The sequence below is a fragment of the Xiphophorus maculatus genome, chromosome 7 (genome assembly GCF_002775205.1).
Source record: "Xiphophorus maculatus strain JP 163 A chromosome 7, X_maculatus-5.0-male, whole genome shotgun sequence".
Classification (NCBI taxonomy): Eukaryota; Metazoa; Chordata; class Actinopteri; order Cyprinodontiformes; family Poeciliidae; genus Xiphophorus; species Xiphophorus maculatus.
In genome coordinates, this window is record NC_036449.1 from 12712124 (window position 1) to 12731785 (window position 19662).

The following is a 19662-nucleotide window of genomic DNA, read 5'->3' on the forward strand; positions in this document are numbered from 1 at the left end:
CTTTGACTGGGCCACTTTAACAGATAATCTGAATCATTTAATTGTAGCTCTGGCTGCAGGTTTAGGATTGTTGCTCTGCAGGAAGATGAAACTCAGAATCAGCTGTGTTGGCCAAGATTGTGTGCAAAAAAAAAAAAAAAAGGAATTTAAATGTTAGCTCCAGCACTCCGAGCATGAAAGCATGAACTATAAATATATAAATTTCAGAGGAAATAAAACAGCTAAGGGATAGCTAAGGGATCAGCTATCTTCATGTACTGAGAAATGAATCAGACCTTTTCTTTTTTTTTTGGTTACATGACTAATGCATGATTGTGACCTTTTTATGCATTCATCTTGTGCTGTGATCTGGGGATAAAACTGGAGCTAAATAAGAGAAATAAATGTCACACCAGACTTGTTGGGTTAAAGCCTGAAAACCTGTTCCCATTTAAACCACCACCTAAAAACACGACAAGCACCAATCAATCAGATATATTTTTTTTATATCAGTAATATTCTCCATAAAGCAATAAAACCGTCTTACAGACTATGGAAAGATGCATTTATTTCAAAATATTCTTGAAGCACATTTGGGAGAAGATAAGCTTTTGAAAGGTGAGTTTGATGATCAGAACCAGACACAAGAGAGACGGTACATGCAGTACATAAATATGTTCCTCTGGATTGAGACTGCATGAGATTCTCGGTCATGCTAAACGGCCTGCACATGAATTTTAGTTATCATTACTTTGTATCTGGGAGCTTAGAGCAGACGTTTACAGAGACCTGGGAAATACAACTGGCATTCCACATGAAATGTAGGTTGTTTGTTTTTATCTGGAAAAGTTTCAGTGAACTGCAGAACACATCACAGAACGAATGATCACAGCGCCCCGGGCAGCAATGACAAGGTCAGCGTCTGACTATCAGTGGCTCATGATTGGCCCCCCCTCCCTGAGAAGATGGCAGCTCACGTTGGTGCTGACTCACTCTGTAACACGCAGACCCGGCTCAGGGTTCCTGAGAAAACGCTGCAGATCACACCTTCTCCTCTAGGTGCAAAGTGATGTCAGCATCAGTGCTTTGTGTAACCTTTTTGTTCCTCTACCCTAATGAACACACTGATACAGTGTTATGTAACTTTACAAAAAAAAGCTAGTCTAAATTTCCTAATCAGACAGGACTTTTGTGCCTCGTTTTATATATTTTCTTTAAGTCAGAGGGGGAAAGCAGATAAACTCATCTATAAAGGGATGACTCTTGACCCCACTGTTTAATAAACCAGCAGCTGCAGTACAATTTATTTAATAGACATAATACCAATTTACTCCATTGCTAATTCTGCTTACATTATTACTAACTGCACTGAGCTCATTTTGATTATTAAAGAGTGTATAAGTGGTTTGAAGTCCTGACATAAGAAAACCTGAAAATTACTGCAATTACTTTTTAAAACTGCCGTTTTCTACTCGTGATTTAGTTTGCAAATTCTCAAGAATTAGTAGTAAGAAATTTGTAGGAAAAATCATAATTATTTTGATTAAGGTGTTGCTTTTTGGGGGGTAATTAGTTTCTCAGGATTTTTGCTCTTTACTTATGGACAGCCTTCTGTATTTTTGTTTCTGTTTTACAACCAGGAGTGGCTGGTTAACATCTCAAAATCTTAAATAATACCTGAACTTTACCAAAGAGCTCATGTCAAAGAAGACAGGATTCAAAGGGTGTCCAGGATTTTGTGAAAACTATAATTTAAATTTTGAAGAAAAAAAAAAGATACATGTGAAAAGAAATGAATGAATCAGAAAAGTTGCATTGAGCACTTTTAGAATTGACTGGCTTTATTCTGTTTCCTGGATAGCTGTTCGCTGTTCGCTGTTCTTCACTTGGCAATTTTCCCAGCATCAAAATTTTGAGCGAATATTTTGCATTTTCTTTACATTGGCATTTTTTTATTTTTACTTTCTGGACAAATTTGTGTCAAGTTAATTCACATCATCAAATGTGATGATGTGAATCATCACATGCAACAAGAACTAAAAAAAATAGATCTTCCAAGATATTTTCCAAAAATGAAAACTCTTAAGTTTTCATTTTTGGAAACTTAAGCCAGTTTCCATCATCAATATAAGATGATTATGTTCTTCACAAATCTACTCGGGTTTTCTACAGTAAGTTCTCTGGTTTCTTCTACTGTCCAGAATGATAATCTTAGAAAGGAGGGTGTATGAATATCTGTATCATATGTCCTGTTGTAAAAGATTTAGCTGCTTTTCCCCTCAGTATGCATTACTGTCAATGAGATATATACAAGCAACAAGACTTTGTTGCTTATAGAGGGAATGTTTATATTTAGTATTAACCAATGCCTCATCTAATACACCTTTAATCATTTCGATTAGCTGTTACTACATGCAGAAATGACCCACAGACGAGACGAGGACAGAGACATCAGGAGTAACCATGTGCTTATCTATATAAGTTACACGAAGTTAAATACAACACAGGTTTCCTAGAACAGCAGCAAACGGCAGCAGTGCTTGGTCAAGACAGATGCTTTGGGAGGAAAGAGGGGCACATGTGGGTGAGAGAGTAAGGCATGACTGGCTGTGGTGGACAGGAGAGGAGATCTGAACAAGAAAGAAAGTACAAAGAGGAGCGGTTCCTGTTGAGTCACTGCTTGCTTTTTTTCTTGACCGCTCGACCTCTCCAGCTCTCTCCCCACAACTTCAGACCATTTCCTCCGCTTCTTTCCCTCCCTGTAATTCTCTCTTCCGTTGTGCTTCGGTCTAAGTTCATGTGTTGCACTTGCGCATGCTCGACCGCAGCGTCAGAGTGCACTCTTGAGGAACCTCTGGGTTTTCGATCATGCGCTGCCAGACCTGCTGCTCTTCCCCGTACGAGTCCATCCAGTCCACCTCATTCCCGTAGCTTTTGCCTTGAGGAAAACGAGACAAATATTTGGTTCAGCTTGTTAGAGCATTTAGAGATCCCAGGGGATGTTAATGTGTTCCAGTTGAACATAAATAATAAAAAAAACAATATTTAATTTTTTTTTGGTTTTGATTAAATTATGTCAGTAAGTGTAAAACAAACTATGTCACATGTTTTAAAGTCATGTTTAAAAATCTGCTCCTAGTTTTGATCTAAAGAGAGAAAATATGTTGCGTCTAATTTTCAATATAACTTTATTACATTTTACCATCAAAAATCTTTATGTGTTTTATTTGATTTTATGCAGTTTTTAGAAATTGTACTCAAGTACATGTAAGCCAGCTTATTTTTAATTGAGTAAAAGTTAGAAGTATCCAAGAAATTACTCAAGTAAAAGTAAAAAACATGCAAGTGCAACTTTTTTGATTATATGCAAAATGGATTATGGTGGGAAATTAGCACTGAAACACAGTGGTGATGCTTTTCTACATTAGAAACAGGGAAGTAGGCCAGATTTGATTGGAATATAAAGGAAAATCCTGGAAGAAAACTGGTAAAAGACTTACCAGGCTTTTGGCTCCAAGGAATAGTTTAAATTAAAGCATATTTATGTGGCCCAGTCAAAGCCCAAATCCAACTGAGAGTATGTGGCAATACTTAAAATATTCATGTTCAGAGTTGCTTTCTATCCAATTTGGCAGCTGAGGCCGTTTCTCAAACATATCCAAAAGCTTGCACAATAGCAAAGCTGAATATCTCAAGGGGTTGAAAGGCACATTTCTGAAAAAATATATAACTTTCCATCCACATAATAATGTTGTTAATTCATGCTGGTCTATTGAATCAAATCCCAATAAAATACACTGACGTTTCACCTTATAATGTCATAAAAATCTCCAAAAGCTCAAGGAGTATGAATAGTTTTCCATACAACCTAACAAGCACAAGTCAGCTGGTATTTTCCTCTCCTACCTGTCCCCGCTCCCAGCCTGACTCCTCCTAGGAAAACATTGCTGGACAAAGCCTCTTTGTCCCACACGGTCAGCTCAAGGCAGATGTTGTTGAGGTCTCCGTCCTGCAGGCCGCAGTAGGTGAAGGTGTGGTTCCACTGCGGGTTCACGGTGCGTCGCTCCACCGCCGTCTTGTGCTTGGTTGACTTGTTATTGTCTGGGAGGAGGTATCTGTGGGAGAAAGTTTACAACTTCTCGTTACTCTACCGTGCTGCATGCACAGCTGAACACGGACCAGAGTGTCTCTGTTAAGTGATTCTTAACATTTGCTATCAGAAAGTGAGTCAGTGAGCACAAAGTAAAGATTGTTTAGGGCAAAAATATTGTCTGAAGCAGCAAGCAAGAATCAAAAGATGAAAAAAATGAAGTGACAAAGTCTTAAAACATTAAACAGTTTGAAGGAAAACATACAAAAAGTTTTAATTGAATATGAAAAAAACAGAAAAAAGCTTGAATGATTTCTATTTGAATGTAAATTTTTAAGGTTACCAATAGATAAGTAATGTCAAGGCAACCACAAACAGGCATAGATTGAGACAATTAGCATGGAAGAGGAAAAAGGACTAGATTTACCAGACATACAAACAATTGACAAAGGCTAAAATGAGTACTGAAATAATGAAACATCACATAAGATATGTCACAAAAATACATAAAAGGAAAAATAGAAAAAGAGAAGCAAGGGCCAGTAAAAACGCTTTATAAAGAGATTTTTACAAAATAGATTGATTGAAAAACACTCACGGTAGCCCTCATATTAAAGAATGCAAAGACATTTTTAATGTTGTGTTGTTTCATGTTTTTGTAAAAAAACATGAAACAACACAATGTTGATGGTTACTGATTAATCAGAGTAGTAAAGGTACATTTAACGTCTTTTTTTTTGTTTTTTTGTAACTTGAACATATTTACCAGGTTGGTAATTTAGTCAAAATTGAACTGGATGGTGAAGATCTTACAATAAATACATGTTGAGTGTAAAAGTCTTATTTTTCAGAAAACCTGAATCCCTCCTGTTAGACAATAAAGTAAAGAGCAGAACAGAGTCTGAAAACTCAATGATTTTTCCATACTTTTTTTTAATCCAGACGTTTAGTAATAAAATCCAATCCCACACTTTCCAAGCTACAAAATATCTACTTTTCCACAGGAATCCTGCATATATTAAGATTTTGCCTTGACAATAACGACTGACAATTTCATAATTATGCCTCCATTATGCAGAATAAATGTCAACATCTTATGTGTCTGACCCTAAGAGCAACAGTAAATGTGTCCCCTCAAACATCCCAAGCTGTGTCCTGGATCTCATCTCATCCTTTCATCACATCTCACCCTTTCACAAAAGGATCCGAAGTGCCTCCAGACTTGACCGCTGTTAGATTTTTGGCCCCTTTGACCAGCAGCTCGACCATGCCCCCTTTAGGCAGCGTGAAGCTGCTTGTCTTCTTGCCTTTCAGGAAGCTCTTCTTCACTGCAAACCCATGAGAAGATGCAAACAAAGTGGAAGGAAACAGATTTGTCAGCGCACATGATTTCAGTGCCGTACTTCAGAGACTACTGGGAATAAAAAGCTGTATGTGAAAGATTTGATCTCAGAAGGAGTTCTGTTTTTAGCTGCTGACAACTCAAAAATGAGTCATAAATAAATAAAAACCTACAAGAAGAAATGTGTTTGACAATTCTCGGAGGGCTCAACGTTTCTACACCTGAAAACAAAAACACAAACTAAAGACACATTCACACACATTGATCACTTTAGCTGATAATTAAGCTGCCTGTAAACATAAACGTGAGGATTAAAAGCTTTAAAGGTCCCGTGAGAAATGAAAATGGTGTAAAGTATTACTCAGGAGTTCTGCACTTTAGCTCTAAAGTAAACAGAAAATGGGACATATATTAGTTCTAATATTTCACAGCGTCTTTATAAAGAAAGTCAGCGTCTGGATGATCGATGACCCTTGAACCTATCCATATTAATCAAAGCTGTGAGTGTGATGGATGTCTGGATGAATAAATCAAAGGAAGAGTGTGACAGATGGCATCCAGAGGTGTGAGGGGTAAAACAATACCCCTATTATTAAGAGTGGACTGGGTAGCAAGCTGCCAGTGAGCATTTTACACATAACCAAAGTCTGAATATAAATCTGTTTGAGTTTAAGAAGTAAAAATGTTGTCATTTGTCTCTGGGAATGAAAAGATTCACTGTAAATGCTTCTGTTGAGGTTGACAGATACCAATTTATACCTAATATTTTTACCCACTGATTGTGATCTAAACCATTCCAATAATCTCTGATTGTCAAAATAAATTGAGATGATATTGAACATACAGTACTAGCATGAGGTTTACATCGAGTCCGCATGAGCATGAATTTATTCTTTTATGGCTCAATAACTTTTAAGAACTAGAAATGGTTTGAAATAAAAAAAAAGAGTAAAATGTATACATATACGAACTCAATGCACTAAGCTTTAAATAAATGCTTTACAGTCACCAAGAAAGAGCTAAAATAATTATGTGTGAATGTTTTAAAACTCTCCTATGCTTAATTTAAATTGCTTAAATGCCTGGTATGAATTTTCGATTTGTAAAAGGGTTGAGGTTGGGGATTTGGACTGAGAAGTTTACTGACAGCCTGTTTTATCCTGTTTAAGATTTCTGTATTGATGGAGGACAAACTTACGGCTCCAACAGAACAATTGTATCAATCTGACCCAAACTTCCCCCCTGAGATGAAAAAAAAAACAACAAAAAACTGTTTTTAGTAATCAAGAAACCATCAGGATGAAACATGCCTTCCTAAAGCCCCAACTTCCAAACGACTGGAATTTTATTTTCAGTAGTTTATTTTATTTTGAACTCGACAATTTCTGAAATGAAAAGTGGTGAGATATCCTCCATAATTTTGCCAGAAGCCCACTTTTGTCAACTAAAAGCAAATAATCAAGGTGCAACTTGGTAAGGGACATTTAAATAAACATTAGTGGGGGTGTATTTATATTTCTGAGCCAGTATGTATAATTTTGACCAGTGTGAACAAAAGAAAATCCACAATAAATTCAATAGTTTAGAAAAAGATTAAAGTTGGTGTGTTAGCTTTCTGCCCTGGAAAAACAAAAAGCTCAAATATCTCTTTAAGAGCGCAAAACGACATCTCCTGTGCATGTAAACCTTTCATGGTCAGTTTCAGTCATTCAGGATTTCCTGTTAATAGATAAAATGTGCCAAACCTGAACCTGAACTATTTGAACAAGGCAGAGTATTCATTCCACAGTTTTCATTACATTTCATTTTGAATCATATCGAGAAGCAGGGTGGTGAAATTTCCCAGGGAAACAAACAAACAAATTCCCAGCTGTAAAAAAAAAAGAAAGCAAACCTTCGTCAGTATGAAAGCTGAAGATTACAGTAAAATTACATTTTTAAATGCAGCAGGTGGTGGTGAGTATTCAGCTGCATCTAATTTACTGTGGACGAACTGAGGAAAGATTTAAAGTATCCTGTGCCATCTTAAACAAGGTCACTGTCTGAAAGCCTTCCTAAAACAATTAAAGCTTCTCACTTTCACGTTTCTGATTAATTTCTGGTTAGCTGCAGCTGTAAAGTTGTGTTACTGTGTGACTTTATCAATTCCATCCTGATAAATTAGTTTTGCATGAGACTATGAAGAGGAGCAATCCACAAAAAAGACTAGGAGGGGTAAAGTGGTGGTTGGAGTGTATACTCAGGCTTAAATCTGTGTTGGCGTGGATGTGTGTGTGTGTGTGTGTATTCAGCTTCAGCACCTGTTTATTGAAATAGATTAGAGTTTGTCCAGGCGAATGCTTGTTCAGACGATGCTGATTGCAGTCAGCTGCAGGTAAAACTCAGAAAATGACTAAGTACCTCATTTACATACAGTTCAAAACTAAATTATCCCATCAAAATTATGCTAATCAGAAAAAAAGCCATTGAACTGAAAGTGTGAAAACATTTTTTGAGTTGAGTTTTGTCCTTTGTGTTTTACAAATTAACATTTTCACATCGTACTTGCTAAAAGCCATCAAGATGTTGGAAGATAAGGAACAGAAAATAGTCTCAACTGTTTTTCCCCGACTTTGCAATAATTGGTGATGAAATGGGAGCAAGTAAAGGCAACTTTTTAATAGCGACTTGTTGGGTCAGATGGAACCGAGTGTTTAATTATAGCTCAGGCTGGGTTAGGAGAAAACTGTATTCATGCTTGTTAAAAATGATCGGCTAGCTGGTGGATTACTCATTATTACAAGCTCCTGCTGAGCTGCCAAACAGCGTTCTCACCCTCGGAGCTTCCTTTTATAGATCAGCAAAAGAAATAATAACTTCCAGAAAAACAAACTTAGAAAGTGGCTACCTATTTCAAACTAAAATTGATTTAAATCCCAGCCTGTTATAAGTTATGCAATTCTGGTCAGCAGTTCACATAAACTCACCATGGGTGTGATTGTCATATTATTTTCTTATTGATTTATTTTACTACTTTTGTCCAAGGAGAAAAGGTGAAAGTTTGAGTGACTATTATAGATTTTGCTCCAATCCACAGTCAAAACTATACATATTGACTAAAAGCAGGATGGCAGGATGTCACTTTGCAAATGGCATCACATTTTTTTAACATTTTCTGATGTAAATCTGGCTAGATTTGATTAATCATCTTGGGAGAACATGAAGGAGGCACTGTTTATTGGTGCAGACTTGGCTTTTGAGCAAAGTGTCCAAACACTTTGGATCTGTTGGGATCATTTGGGATCCCATTGGATTTGTCCCCAAATTTCAGCTGTTTAGTAAATGGGAAGGCAAAGAATTAGGAGACAGTTCAATTTGTGCGACTAGCTGTGAAACAGACCTTCAGCATGCTGCTGCCACCACCAGCATGCTAACCAGTTCAGTGCACTGAGGATTAAAAGGTCCATCTTGACTCCTTCAACCATTATTCTTGTTGCCAAAAAGTTCTTTCTGAACATCCAAACACACTTTCTGTCACCTGTGATTTCACTGAGTTCAGCTCGGTGTGAAACATACCTTGAACCTGGTCCAGAGGCAGTGTGAGGTTTTTCTCTGCAGGAATGTACTTCAGCACAACTGTCAGCTCTCCTTTGTAGTGCATGGTGGAGTCAGTGCTGCTCTCTACCTGCACACGCATGCATAAACTATCCTGAAGCATCTGAAGCTGCTTTAACCTCCTGAGACCCGGGCTTTTGTTTGATGTGCATTTTTTATGTCTCCTTACTATTTGGGATTAGTATGACCTAATTTTAGTTGAAATTAAATTTTAGCTTTCTATGTGCTCTTGAACTATGTCAAAACCAATGCCCTCATATGAGGACAATGGGTCTGTTTTTGCATATACATTTCTCCTTGTCATTTGGGATCATAAGGACCCAATTGGCCTAAAAATGAAATTTCAGCTTTCTACAATAAGTGGTTTTCTCAAAACCCAATGTCCTCAGACGAGGACATTGGGTCTATCTGTGTGACGATAAGACCATTCAATCAATGTTATTATTTACATCTGTGTTTACAAAAATGTAATGTCCTCATATGAGGATGCAGGGTCTCAGGAGGTTAAAGGAAGATCATATATGACAAAGTGTACTGCAACTGGTCACCTTGGGCTGCAGAGAGTACCACTCCTCTATCTGAGAGTCGAACTCCCAGGAGTCAAAGGTCAGCTCCACTTCTCCCAGGAAGCTGTTGTATCCAAAGCGGTCATGGTGCCACACAGACACCTGCAGGGTTCGAGTCTCCAGCTGCGAGTGGCTGATCACGTACTGAAAAACGGAGGAGAACAACAGCTTTTTGAAATCTGTTATTCAGACTCGACCGGGAAGATTTTCTGTGACTGACTCTCAGGTTCTCGTTAAAAACCGGGTTGATGGTGTTGGGTCTGATGCTCGTCTTCCTCTTGCTCTGGCGGGACGTGTCAGGAAGCAGGTAGGTCTTCACATACCTGCCAAAACAAAGTCGTTCTTTTTTTCCCCCCACATACGCCACACTGACATGACTCTATGCAGAGCAAATTATTATCAATTGTCATCAGAAAACCTCCAAGAGCTCTTACGCGTCTGTGCGCTGCCTCCTGTCGTCTCCCGTTGCCAGGTTGTAACACTTTTTCACCAGAACGTTGAGGGCGCCTGTTTTGTAGCTGTAGCTGATGTTGAGGAGAATCTCGCCGCTCACCCTGGCGTTTCCGTAGTCGCCCGTCTCGCTGTACATGCTCATCATGCTGTTGAGGCTGCTCTGTGATGCCAACACGACAGATAAGACATGAGACGAGGAAGAGGAGGAGACGTGGGTCCAGTTTTTGTAATTTCCCATCACCTCAGCTAATAGCTTATGGGAATAGATGGAGGAATTATAGCACAAAAATGAGACATTCTCTGTGTTTATCAGAACTACAAAATGTAATAAACTGTAGTAAACAAAATATTTTTTTGATAAGAAGATGAAGAAAAATGTAACAAAGGATCAAATAAGGAGATTTATTAGCAGTACACAATAAACCAGAGGTTCATTTCAGCTAAATAAAAATCAGAGCCGCAAATGTTATATCATCTTCTGAAAAGAAAAAAAAATCATTTTTGATAAATATTTACCACAGAAAATGTTTTGTCATTTATCAGCAATTTATCTTTCAGTGCATTTATTTCATGAAAGAGAAAATGCTAAAACCTCCACTGGTTATTATAATAACATTAGTTGGTTCTTTAACATTTTAGCCAAGGTTATTAAGAGCCGATTACAATGCACATTACAATCACATTACAATCTGAAGTTTTTCCCACCTAGTGGGAAAAACTTCAGATTTTAATGTGCATTTATTTGACAATCTGAAACAATTAAGTGCAAAAAGTAAAAAAAAAAACCTAAAGGGGAGCGGACCATTTTCCACACCACTACTTAACCAGATGATACAGATATTAGAAAACAGACAGAAATAAAAATAGCCAACCACGATGGAGCTACGTAAAGGCAATGTGAACAGTTAAAACTGCATCAGTGTGGTGTTTTAATAGAGAGCTTACGCTCAGCTGCGATGCTGTGTTGACTGAGTTTTACCCATTTGAAACCAAAGGAACAAACCTAATTGTGTCTCTTGCACAATGCATACCTACAAACTTCATTTCTCTATGAAGAAAAGAGTCCAAACCACAATGGTAACAGCAGGTAATTAACTCTGGAATAAGACTGACTGCTGGTAAACAGGGGGAGATAAAACCGTCTGAAACCAGCTGGAATTAATCCATGCTGTTTTTCACAAAAAGGGAAGTTTGCTTCATGTATTTCCTCCAGCTACCGACTGTGATGAAGACTTTTTTTTATATTGTGGGGAGTTATGGAAACAATAGAGACAAATATTAGCACAAACATCCACTGAGCCAGGCAGGTGTATGCAGGAAAGGTTTTTATATATTATTGAGCGATGGGTGCAATATTTATGCTACGGTACTGCAGCATCTTTAATGTAGCAGGAAAACAGCAGCATGCAGAAACGTGAAACACGGAGACTCACAGTCTCAGCATCCGAGTCGGGGATGTTTAGGTACCCCCACCTTCTTTCTGTGCCGGGAGTGGAGGACTGGATTCAGAACGAGCCGGGAGGAGAGGAAAGAGAGCCAAAGGAAAGGAGCAGAGGTTGTTGAAGCTATAGGCAGAAAATACAGCAAGACTGACACCAGAAAACCCCCATCATGCACACACTGTTACCGTGGTGATTATCAGATAAAACCGCAGAGATTAACAGTGGTTGGAAATCAGCAAAGATGGACAGCGCAAACAAGCAGCAAGATAAGAAAGTGGAGAAATGTTTCTGTTCTCACTGAACCAAAGAGAAGTCAGAGAGATAAGAAGCACACATCAAAACGTAGCTATTTACTGGATACTGTTCATACATTATACGCACATACTGTACATGTCAATGAATAGAAAAAGTTAATTATTTAAGTAATTCTGGCTATAGGTGTACTGCTTTATGGCTTGCAGCTGATAAAAAATTAAGAATTTCACATATTTGCATTTTTAATACAGAAACCTCATCCCGCTGAGTAGTACTGTATGTACTCAGTACTTGATTGAGGCTAATTTTGCATGAATTACTGTATCAATGCAGTGTGGCATTGAAGTGATCAGTCTCAGGATGTATAAAGGTTCCAGAGGTGTGAATCCATATTAAGACGATGTATGTAAATTGCTTTAATGTAAAGAATCAATAGATAACAAAAATGGTAACAATTTATTTGAAAGGGTGTGCATAAGACTGACATTACACTGTCATAAACATGACATAACAATGGTCATGAACCTGAAGGAGTCTTTATGAATGTTTAAGACTGTTGTCGTGAAATGTCTTTCAGTAAATAATTACATTTTAATGCAAAGTTGATTCTTTTAATTGACTTTTAATGCAACTTTTAATGCATTTTTGCATTAAAAGTGTCGTAATTTACCAAAAGACACTTCATGACAACAGTCATAAACATTCATGAAGACTTATTCATGTTAAAAACAGTGTAAAGTCACATTTGTGACAGTGTAATGTTAGTCTTATGCACATCCCTTCAAATAAAGTGTTACCCAAAAAATTTAAAGCTTCATCTTAACATGATATATCTGTTATTTGCCATACTTGTATCAAACATCTGGTGAACCTCTGAACATCTGCACCAATAAATCCTGCCGAAACAGGACATTCCTTTTGGACTTACATTTCTACATTTTCCACAAATAAGACAGCAGAAGTCTCTCAGTCACCCGCGTGAAAGCATGTTTTCACCACTCACGTCACTCTGATGACACAAAGCAGGAACTCTCCAGCATCTCACACTATAACTGCGTCATGTTAGTTTGCTTAAATGCGGCAGGTTGGTGAGCGTGGGAGGTTTTCTTGACATGGCTCATCCCGTGTTAGCACAGTCAACACAGAGAAAGCATGAATGTCTTACTCTGAGGGCATGTGTGCACAAGGACCAGGGCCGTGTCTGAGTGGTAGGGGAGCATGTAGGACTTTCCAGAGGCTGTGTGTCTTTGTTTGTGCTTGCTTTTACTCGGCGTTACCGTTGATGCGGCGTTGCTAAGGCGTCCGCCCCTACTCAGGCTGTGTGCCGACATCAGGGCATCGATGTCTTCCTCTGCGTCCTCGTCGGAAAACTCCTGCAAGAGATGGCGTTCAGATGAACGTGACATCTTGAAGGTCTGATCCAAACATCGCTGAGTGGGCGGACGGAGTCGGGCCCAGCCTCTGTAAATTCAATCAGTCAAATCCGGACACAGTGTAGTAATCTGGTTTTGCTGCTTTTACAGTAAACTTGAGAGCTTGACTGGAAGAGTGGGCAAAGGAAGACAGAATTGGCGAGTGTTTCTCTGAACTGCTTCAAATGCAAATCTGTGAAGACAAAACAAAGCGGCGCCACATGCTGGCCGCCTCATCCTTCACCATTTGCAAACTACATCTGTTTAGATGCTCTTTGAAGTGAGCTCTGATGTGAAATTAGCATTCAAGCCCACAGCTGACGGATCTCAGAGAGTTTATCGGCCCACACATCCCAAGTTTGATGCGGTTACACAATAAAGTACGTCGCAGGTGAGGATTTAAAAGAGGTTAGGACTGAATATTCATTATCTGTTAACTTCAGAGTCACATGAATCAGAGTGTTTGGGGTGAATTTGTTGGAAAAAGTATGATCACTGAGCAGAAAAGATGAGACAAAGCGACCGCGCTCACCGCTTCGTTGAGCCCGGGGACTGAGCGGCTTCTGAGGCTTAGGCCATCGTCGCTGTGGTCGGATCCCGGAGCTGACAGGTCCATCTCTGAGCGGCTGTGATCTGGTGCCGAGAGGGAGGGCAGAGGAATGAATGAATGAAGAGGCAGCATTCCAAGTTTAGTAGGTCAAAAGATGAAAAAATTCAAGCAAAAATGTAAAAGTATTTCAAATGTAAAGGTCTTTAACTATCAAACATTTAATCTGATAATGTGGGACTTTTTCTTATTGATTCTCATAATCTTGGCAGCATATTTCCTCTGGTTTGAAGAAATCTAACGTGCTACAGTCCTTCTTAAACCGTTTTTGATTTGTAAACAAACTCAAAGGCTTTTTGAAGACGTGTGACAGAATAACTCTGCAGCATGTGTCCCAAAATTTATCAAAAAGCTAAAAAAAACATGACTTATCAGGGGTAAATACTTATGTAAACACTTTTTTAAAAGTAATTTTTTTTTTTTTTTTATGCAAATTTCTTTATTTATGCAGAAATCAGTTTCACATTGACATACAAGGTGTTTTGGGGTTGTTTTCTTTTGGAATTTTTTGTTCAAATTTTATTGCTCATTGTTTGTAAAAGCAATAATTTCTTGCCTGCAAGTCTTCCCTTTCTCTCTTTCAGTTGTTTCTTTTTGGGCAATGGAACACACAGCTAGCAACTTTGAGGAGGTTGTTGATGTTGATTATTACCTCAAACCTTAAAGCATGAAGCTGATGATTAAATCCCAACAAACTGTAAATTGCCTCACTAAATCAGACACTTAATGTGAGTAACAGGCTTAGTTACATTTGATTTTATGGTCTTTGGCTTCAATGAGGCTTAAACATTAGATTAAATAGACTAGATGTTAATTATTGAGCTTCAGAGCCACATGGGATATTTCCTGATCTTTGCAGGGAGCTGCTGCTGTTTTCCTGTCTTGTAGTTTTTTTTTTTTTTTGCTAAGCTAATTGCCCTCAGGCTCTCACTCAAAACTTAAAAAAAACAAAATTAAAACTGATTTCCTCTCAGTCTACTTGTTTTTTTCTCTTGAAACTACTGAATTATTCCTCTGTAGGTGTCAGAAAAGGGAAACTAGAATTTAAAATTAGAAGAGATCAAAAACTTTGACCCAAGCAGCTTCCTGCTGAAACAAAGCGGAGGATCAGACGACTCCTGCAGAGGAACCAAAATCATTACTAATCACATAGTCTGTTAATTAAAGCAAACAAAGGAGCTGTGATCTGAAAATAGTACAGGAGAGAACACCCTCCGCCCTGACGGTTCTGCATATACCGCCTGACATCTGTGGTGACGACTGGAGATCTGGCACTAATCAAAGCCATCCTAAAACCTTCACACACTCCAGTAAGAAGCTGAGATAAAGGCTCTGACACTGAATGAGACAAAGAAGACGAGATCGTACTTAAAAGAACAGAAGAGCAGCAGCTAGAGATGAAGGAGCCGAAGTTAATGGTGTAATTTGCGGAGACGTGACTCCTGCTCTCAGCAGAGGGACTAATTTTATCCTTCCTAAGACACTGAACATGCCGAGTCGTCTCTCTCTGAGGTGAACTTCGACAGTCTAGCATCACCTCTGAAGTGATCTGCTGCTTCTAGCGCTTCATGATGCTGTGAGCCGCTTATCAAAATGTTTGAGTGTGTGCTTGTGGGAGCTGTGAGATGGCAGCAGGCGTCGTGCTGCGTGGATGTGAGGTGAAGACAAACAGGTCCATGTTGCTACCTGACGACACAGATGCACAGGAAACAGAGATGGTCGGTGTGCCCGAGTTTGCGAGGTGAAGTCCCATCCCTTCCTTCTCAGGCAGACCCTCGCTGGAGCGCACACTGGCAACGCTTTCCGCTCCGTCGGGCTGCGTTCAAAAACAAACACACAAGCTGCTGGAATAAACGCTAACCTGAACACTTTATTTGGCGCTGAGTGTCTGTTCGGGTGCTACTGTCGCTGACCCTGACCCTCCGGTTGTTGCTGGGGTTGGGTGATTTAGCTGGAGTTTGGGAACGGAGATTGTTGGGGACCGTGGGCAAACCCGAGGACTCCAACGCCACTGCAATGCTCCTAAAAACAAGACACATACCAGTTAAACATCAATGATTATGACGGGCTCACAAAACTCTGGTCATCCATGAGTGCAATTTAATATCGGCCTTTAAGAGTTTATTTGGTGGAGATATTAGGTGCACAAATTTTAAACTTGGACTTTCTTTAAGCTGTTTATGCTTAAATATATGAATACGCTCCATTAACAACTAAATATATCCTCTTGAGCTAGTTGCAAATAAACCACACACATTGTATAGCAATCAACAAGCTTCAGTTTTAATTATGTCTGAATATGAAACACTTCTCAGAACTGAAGTTTATTTAAAAAGGCAAATTTTCAGGCACTAACCTGACATTTAACCTGATTCATTTAGTTGTTTTTCCTTCTTTCGCATAATGATGGTGACTCCCACCATCTAAGGTATGGTCATCAAAGTTACTCAGAAGAAGAATTTGAATTCAATACATGTGAAATATAACAGCCTACAAAATGCTGCATCCAAAACATTGCAAAATTGGACCCTCTGAAATGCAAATAATGAGTAAATAAATCAGACTAACATGAAGCTCGTGGACTGACTTCAACCTAAACCCTACTGAAAATTTATGGAGTAAACTCAGTGGGACAGGAGACCAAATGATTTAATTAAATGTTTTCTGTGAAGTTTATTTTAGAAAATATTTAAAATGTACAAAATATTCCAGAGGTAATCCAAATATCAACTGTAGTAAGTACAAACAGGAAATGTCTGGCATTTACACACAAGAAGGAAGTCAAATAGTGTAAATATTTTATAGGCTTTTAAACTATTATTTATGTCCAGCAACCTTTTTAAAGACATGTGCTGCTACCGGGATGTTTAAATTAATCTTAGCAGATAATTTAACTTCATTAGTCGGGTACTTCATTCTGCCTCGTAATAAACTCATAAAAACCAGCAAACAAATGGTTCAAGTAAATAATTTTAGATCCAAAATCAAAATCGTACATGTCTATGATGGGTTCACGTAAACTTCTGACCTGCACTGCTACAAATGTGGCTCCACAAACATAAAACAAAAACATTTCTATTCAATTCTAACATTATAAGTTAATATTTTTTGTACATGAGATTGTGAATTTAAATGTGATGTTTGTCTTTTTGAACGCGGTGCCTCTCAGAAACATGCTTTCCTGTCTTCTTTTTAAATAATCGTCTCATCTGATTACTAATTGTTTGTATTTTATCAGGACTGACGCAGAGCAGCGGCCTCGGCCAGATCAGGGCACTGAAACGGACCGATGAGAGAACGGCTGGCCTCTCAGGAAGGATTTCAGCCTTTTTAAATTCTGTTTTTATAAGAAACATTTAAATATTCAAGAGCAAACTGTAGTCCTGGATCCATTAAACAGAGAGCTTAATGCCAGTTATTCTTTGAAGATGCCTCATCTTTTAAAGTGCGATCAGATTGACGTGTCTGTGAAGAAAGAGGCATTGACGATATAAAGAAACTCTTTTTTAAATTTAAAATTCCCAGGAAACCACTTTGAATCGATCTCTATTAAATAACACATCATCTGTCTAAGTGACGTTATCACTTAGAAAGATACACTTAATGCTGATAAAGCTTCAAAATCATATATTTGTTTATTTTTGTTAATCTAAATTATATTTTCTTTGTGTGTCACCTGTTTGAATGCTGACTCTGAGCAGAACGAACGCTTTGAGTATCTCCATCTGAAGACGACTTCATGCTGACACTGTCGACTCCGTTCCCTGGTTTCAAGGTGGCGCGGCTGCCTTTCTTACCAATTTTCATCCGTCTACACACACGCACACGCACACACGCCCACACAGAGACATAGAGGTTATCTGCAGTGCGAATGAAGCAGATATAACTAGTGTCCATTACTTCACAGCCATTACAGTCTCTACTTTATTACACTGATTTGTGGATTCCCCAGAGGAAACATAATGTCAATTAAGTTTAATTTCTATCAAATTACAATTATTGTTCCATCTACTTACAGATATGAGGTGGTTTTATCAGCATTTAGAAGGATATGGCACGATTTTTAAAGACATGGCAGATGTAAAGCTAGCTGATTCATCAGTTTCACAAATAGCCATAAAATTTAAGTAACTCATCAAGTACAGAAGATAATTTCTTCTAACTACGGAAATTCTCAGCATCATAATGAGACTCATTGGCTGCTGGTTGGACTTGAACTAAAGTAAGTTTTAACATTAAAATCTTGAGGTTTGTTTGGATTTATTTCCATGTTTTTATTTGCTTATCTTGCTGACCGGTTTCTTCCTATTAGTGTTGTTTTCGTCTTTGAAACTTAAAGAGATGATTTTCATGTTTGCTTCTCACCCACTTTTTCCCCCTCTGTTGTCGGTAGTTTTTAGATGTATGTTGTGCCTCAATTTGCTTTTCATCTGGTTGCATCCAGAGAGCTGTTTCCATCTAAAGACGCTTGTGAGCCGACTCTGAGCTCAGAGAGAAGATTTCTTTTTAGTTATTATTAAACTGGGGGACTGGAAATAGTGCCACAGCAGCCAATGGCAAACTCTTTTATATTTTCTTGCCTCCCACAACGCTGTCCCTAATCAAACAGTCCTACAGAGATCATATTTTATACCAAAGGAATTTAAAAACGAAGATTTTCCCTGCGTTACTATTGTTCATACCTTTATTTCTCTTCACAGTGCCTGTTTTGTTGTCCTGCCAAGTTGCTAGAGGATTAAACATTGACTGAATCTGTTATGCTGCATAACATGCTATATCATGTTATATGTTGCTACGCTGTTCTACATGATGCCATACTACGGCATTCCATGTAATGTTGTTTTATACAGTGATATGATATGCTATGTTATGCAATGTGATATTATTTCACGGTTTTCGGTGGTAAACAACGTTATTTTATGTTTCCAGGTTTAAATCCCAGCCTGGGGAGTTTTCATATTCATGCATGTTCAAAATATGCATATTCTGGGTTAATTGATGCGCTCTATTTTTTTCCTTAGGTGTGATTGTCTGGGTTTGACCTGTTCAAGGTGACCAGTGGCTACTGGAGACACTGGGCTCCATGATCCTGTCAGGATAAACTGCCAGAGACAGAGGATGGATGGATGTCATGCAATGTATATTCAACTTATATCAAGTTCAATTTGTCTTCTAAACACTTTGTATCCCACCCTATGATCATCGTTTCAGCCAGTTATCACCCATTAAATATGACAGATTATGCTCAAATCAAAATAACGCTGAACAATCTCCTCCTGGCAGATATTATTCATTAGAGTCAGAAAACCACCCTTCCTTGCAAGAGTGGAATATAAAAAAATACATTAAAGTTGTCAGCTCTCAAAGCAGATATAAAACATTTCACTGGCAGGTTTCCTGTGGCAGATAGTTTCATTTTAGGAGAAAGAAAGTTGAATATGAAATTACAAATGTGCAAAACGATCAGCGCGTTTTTTTATTGTGATGTGTTATACATTTATTATATCATTTTATTTTATACATGTATTATATCATGTTCTACTTTACAAAAGTCAAACTTGGGCTTGTTTCATCTGAAATTCTTCGACTTCTGGAAAAGTTTATGTTAGAGCACGAATAAAAACACAGCTGCTCCAGGCAACAAGCAGGTTCATTATAACAAGAAAAAGACAAACATGTCAAAGTGGACTACTTCTAAACTGCAAATATCTGATAAAAAAAAATCTCTTTGCTTTTGAGAATAGCTAAAGCTCAATGCAAAGTTCTTTGCCATCAAACCCGTCCAAACATTTATGATTAAGCAGATCATAAATGCTTAATCTAGTATTGTTTTGCGTCACGCCTTCAGAGACCACCAGACTGTAACCAAGATGAGAAGCGATCACAGCTGGCAGAATCCAATTAATGTTTCTTTGCTTCAGA

The 19662-nt window shown here is 38.3% G+C and overlaps 1 protein-coding gene across 4 annotated transcripts in view; it reads right to left on the reverse strand.

Moving 5' to 3' along the window:
• Positions 1-468: 468 nt before the first annotated feature.
• sytl5 (synaptotagmin like 5) overlaps positions 469-19662 on the reverse strand; it is a 47142-nt gene continuing 27948 nt past the window's right edge. The window contains exons 6-18 of one of the 4 annotated variants that reach the window (XM_023337258.1): positions 17417-17551; positions 15660-15762; positions 15427-15556; positions 13666-13766; positions 12999-13094; positions 11458-11523; positions 10006-10184; positions 9792-9894; positions 9554-9715; positions 8967-9075; positions 5259-5397; positions 3886-4094; positions 469-2917 (exon numbers count right to left, since the gene is read on the reverse strand). In XM_023337258.1, the coding sequence (XP_023193026.1) occupies positions 2775-2917; positions 3886-4094; positions 5259-5397; positions 8967-9075; positions 9554-9715; positions 9792-9894; positions 10006-10184; positions 11458-11523; positions 12999-13094; positions 13666-13766; positions 15427-15556; positions 15660-15762; positions 17417-17551 (1675 nt within the window). In that variant the 3' untranslated portion in view covers positions 469-2774. Of the gene's footprint in view, positions 2918-3885; positions 4095-5258; positions 5398-8966; positions 9076-9553; positions 9716-9791; positions 9895-10005; positions 10185-11457; positions 11524-12998; positions 13095-13665; positions 13767-15426; positions 15557-15601; positions 15763-17416; positions 17552-19662 lie in introns of all 4 variants that reach the window. The other 3 variants (XM_014468425.2, XM_023337261.1, XM_023337260.1) reach the window with 3 other exon arrangements.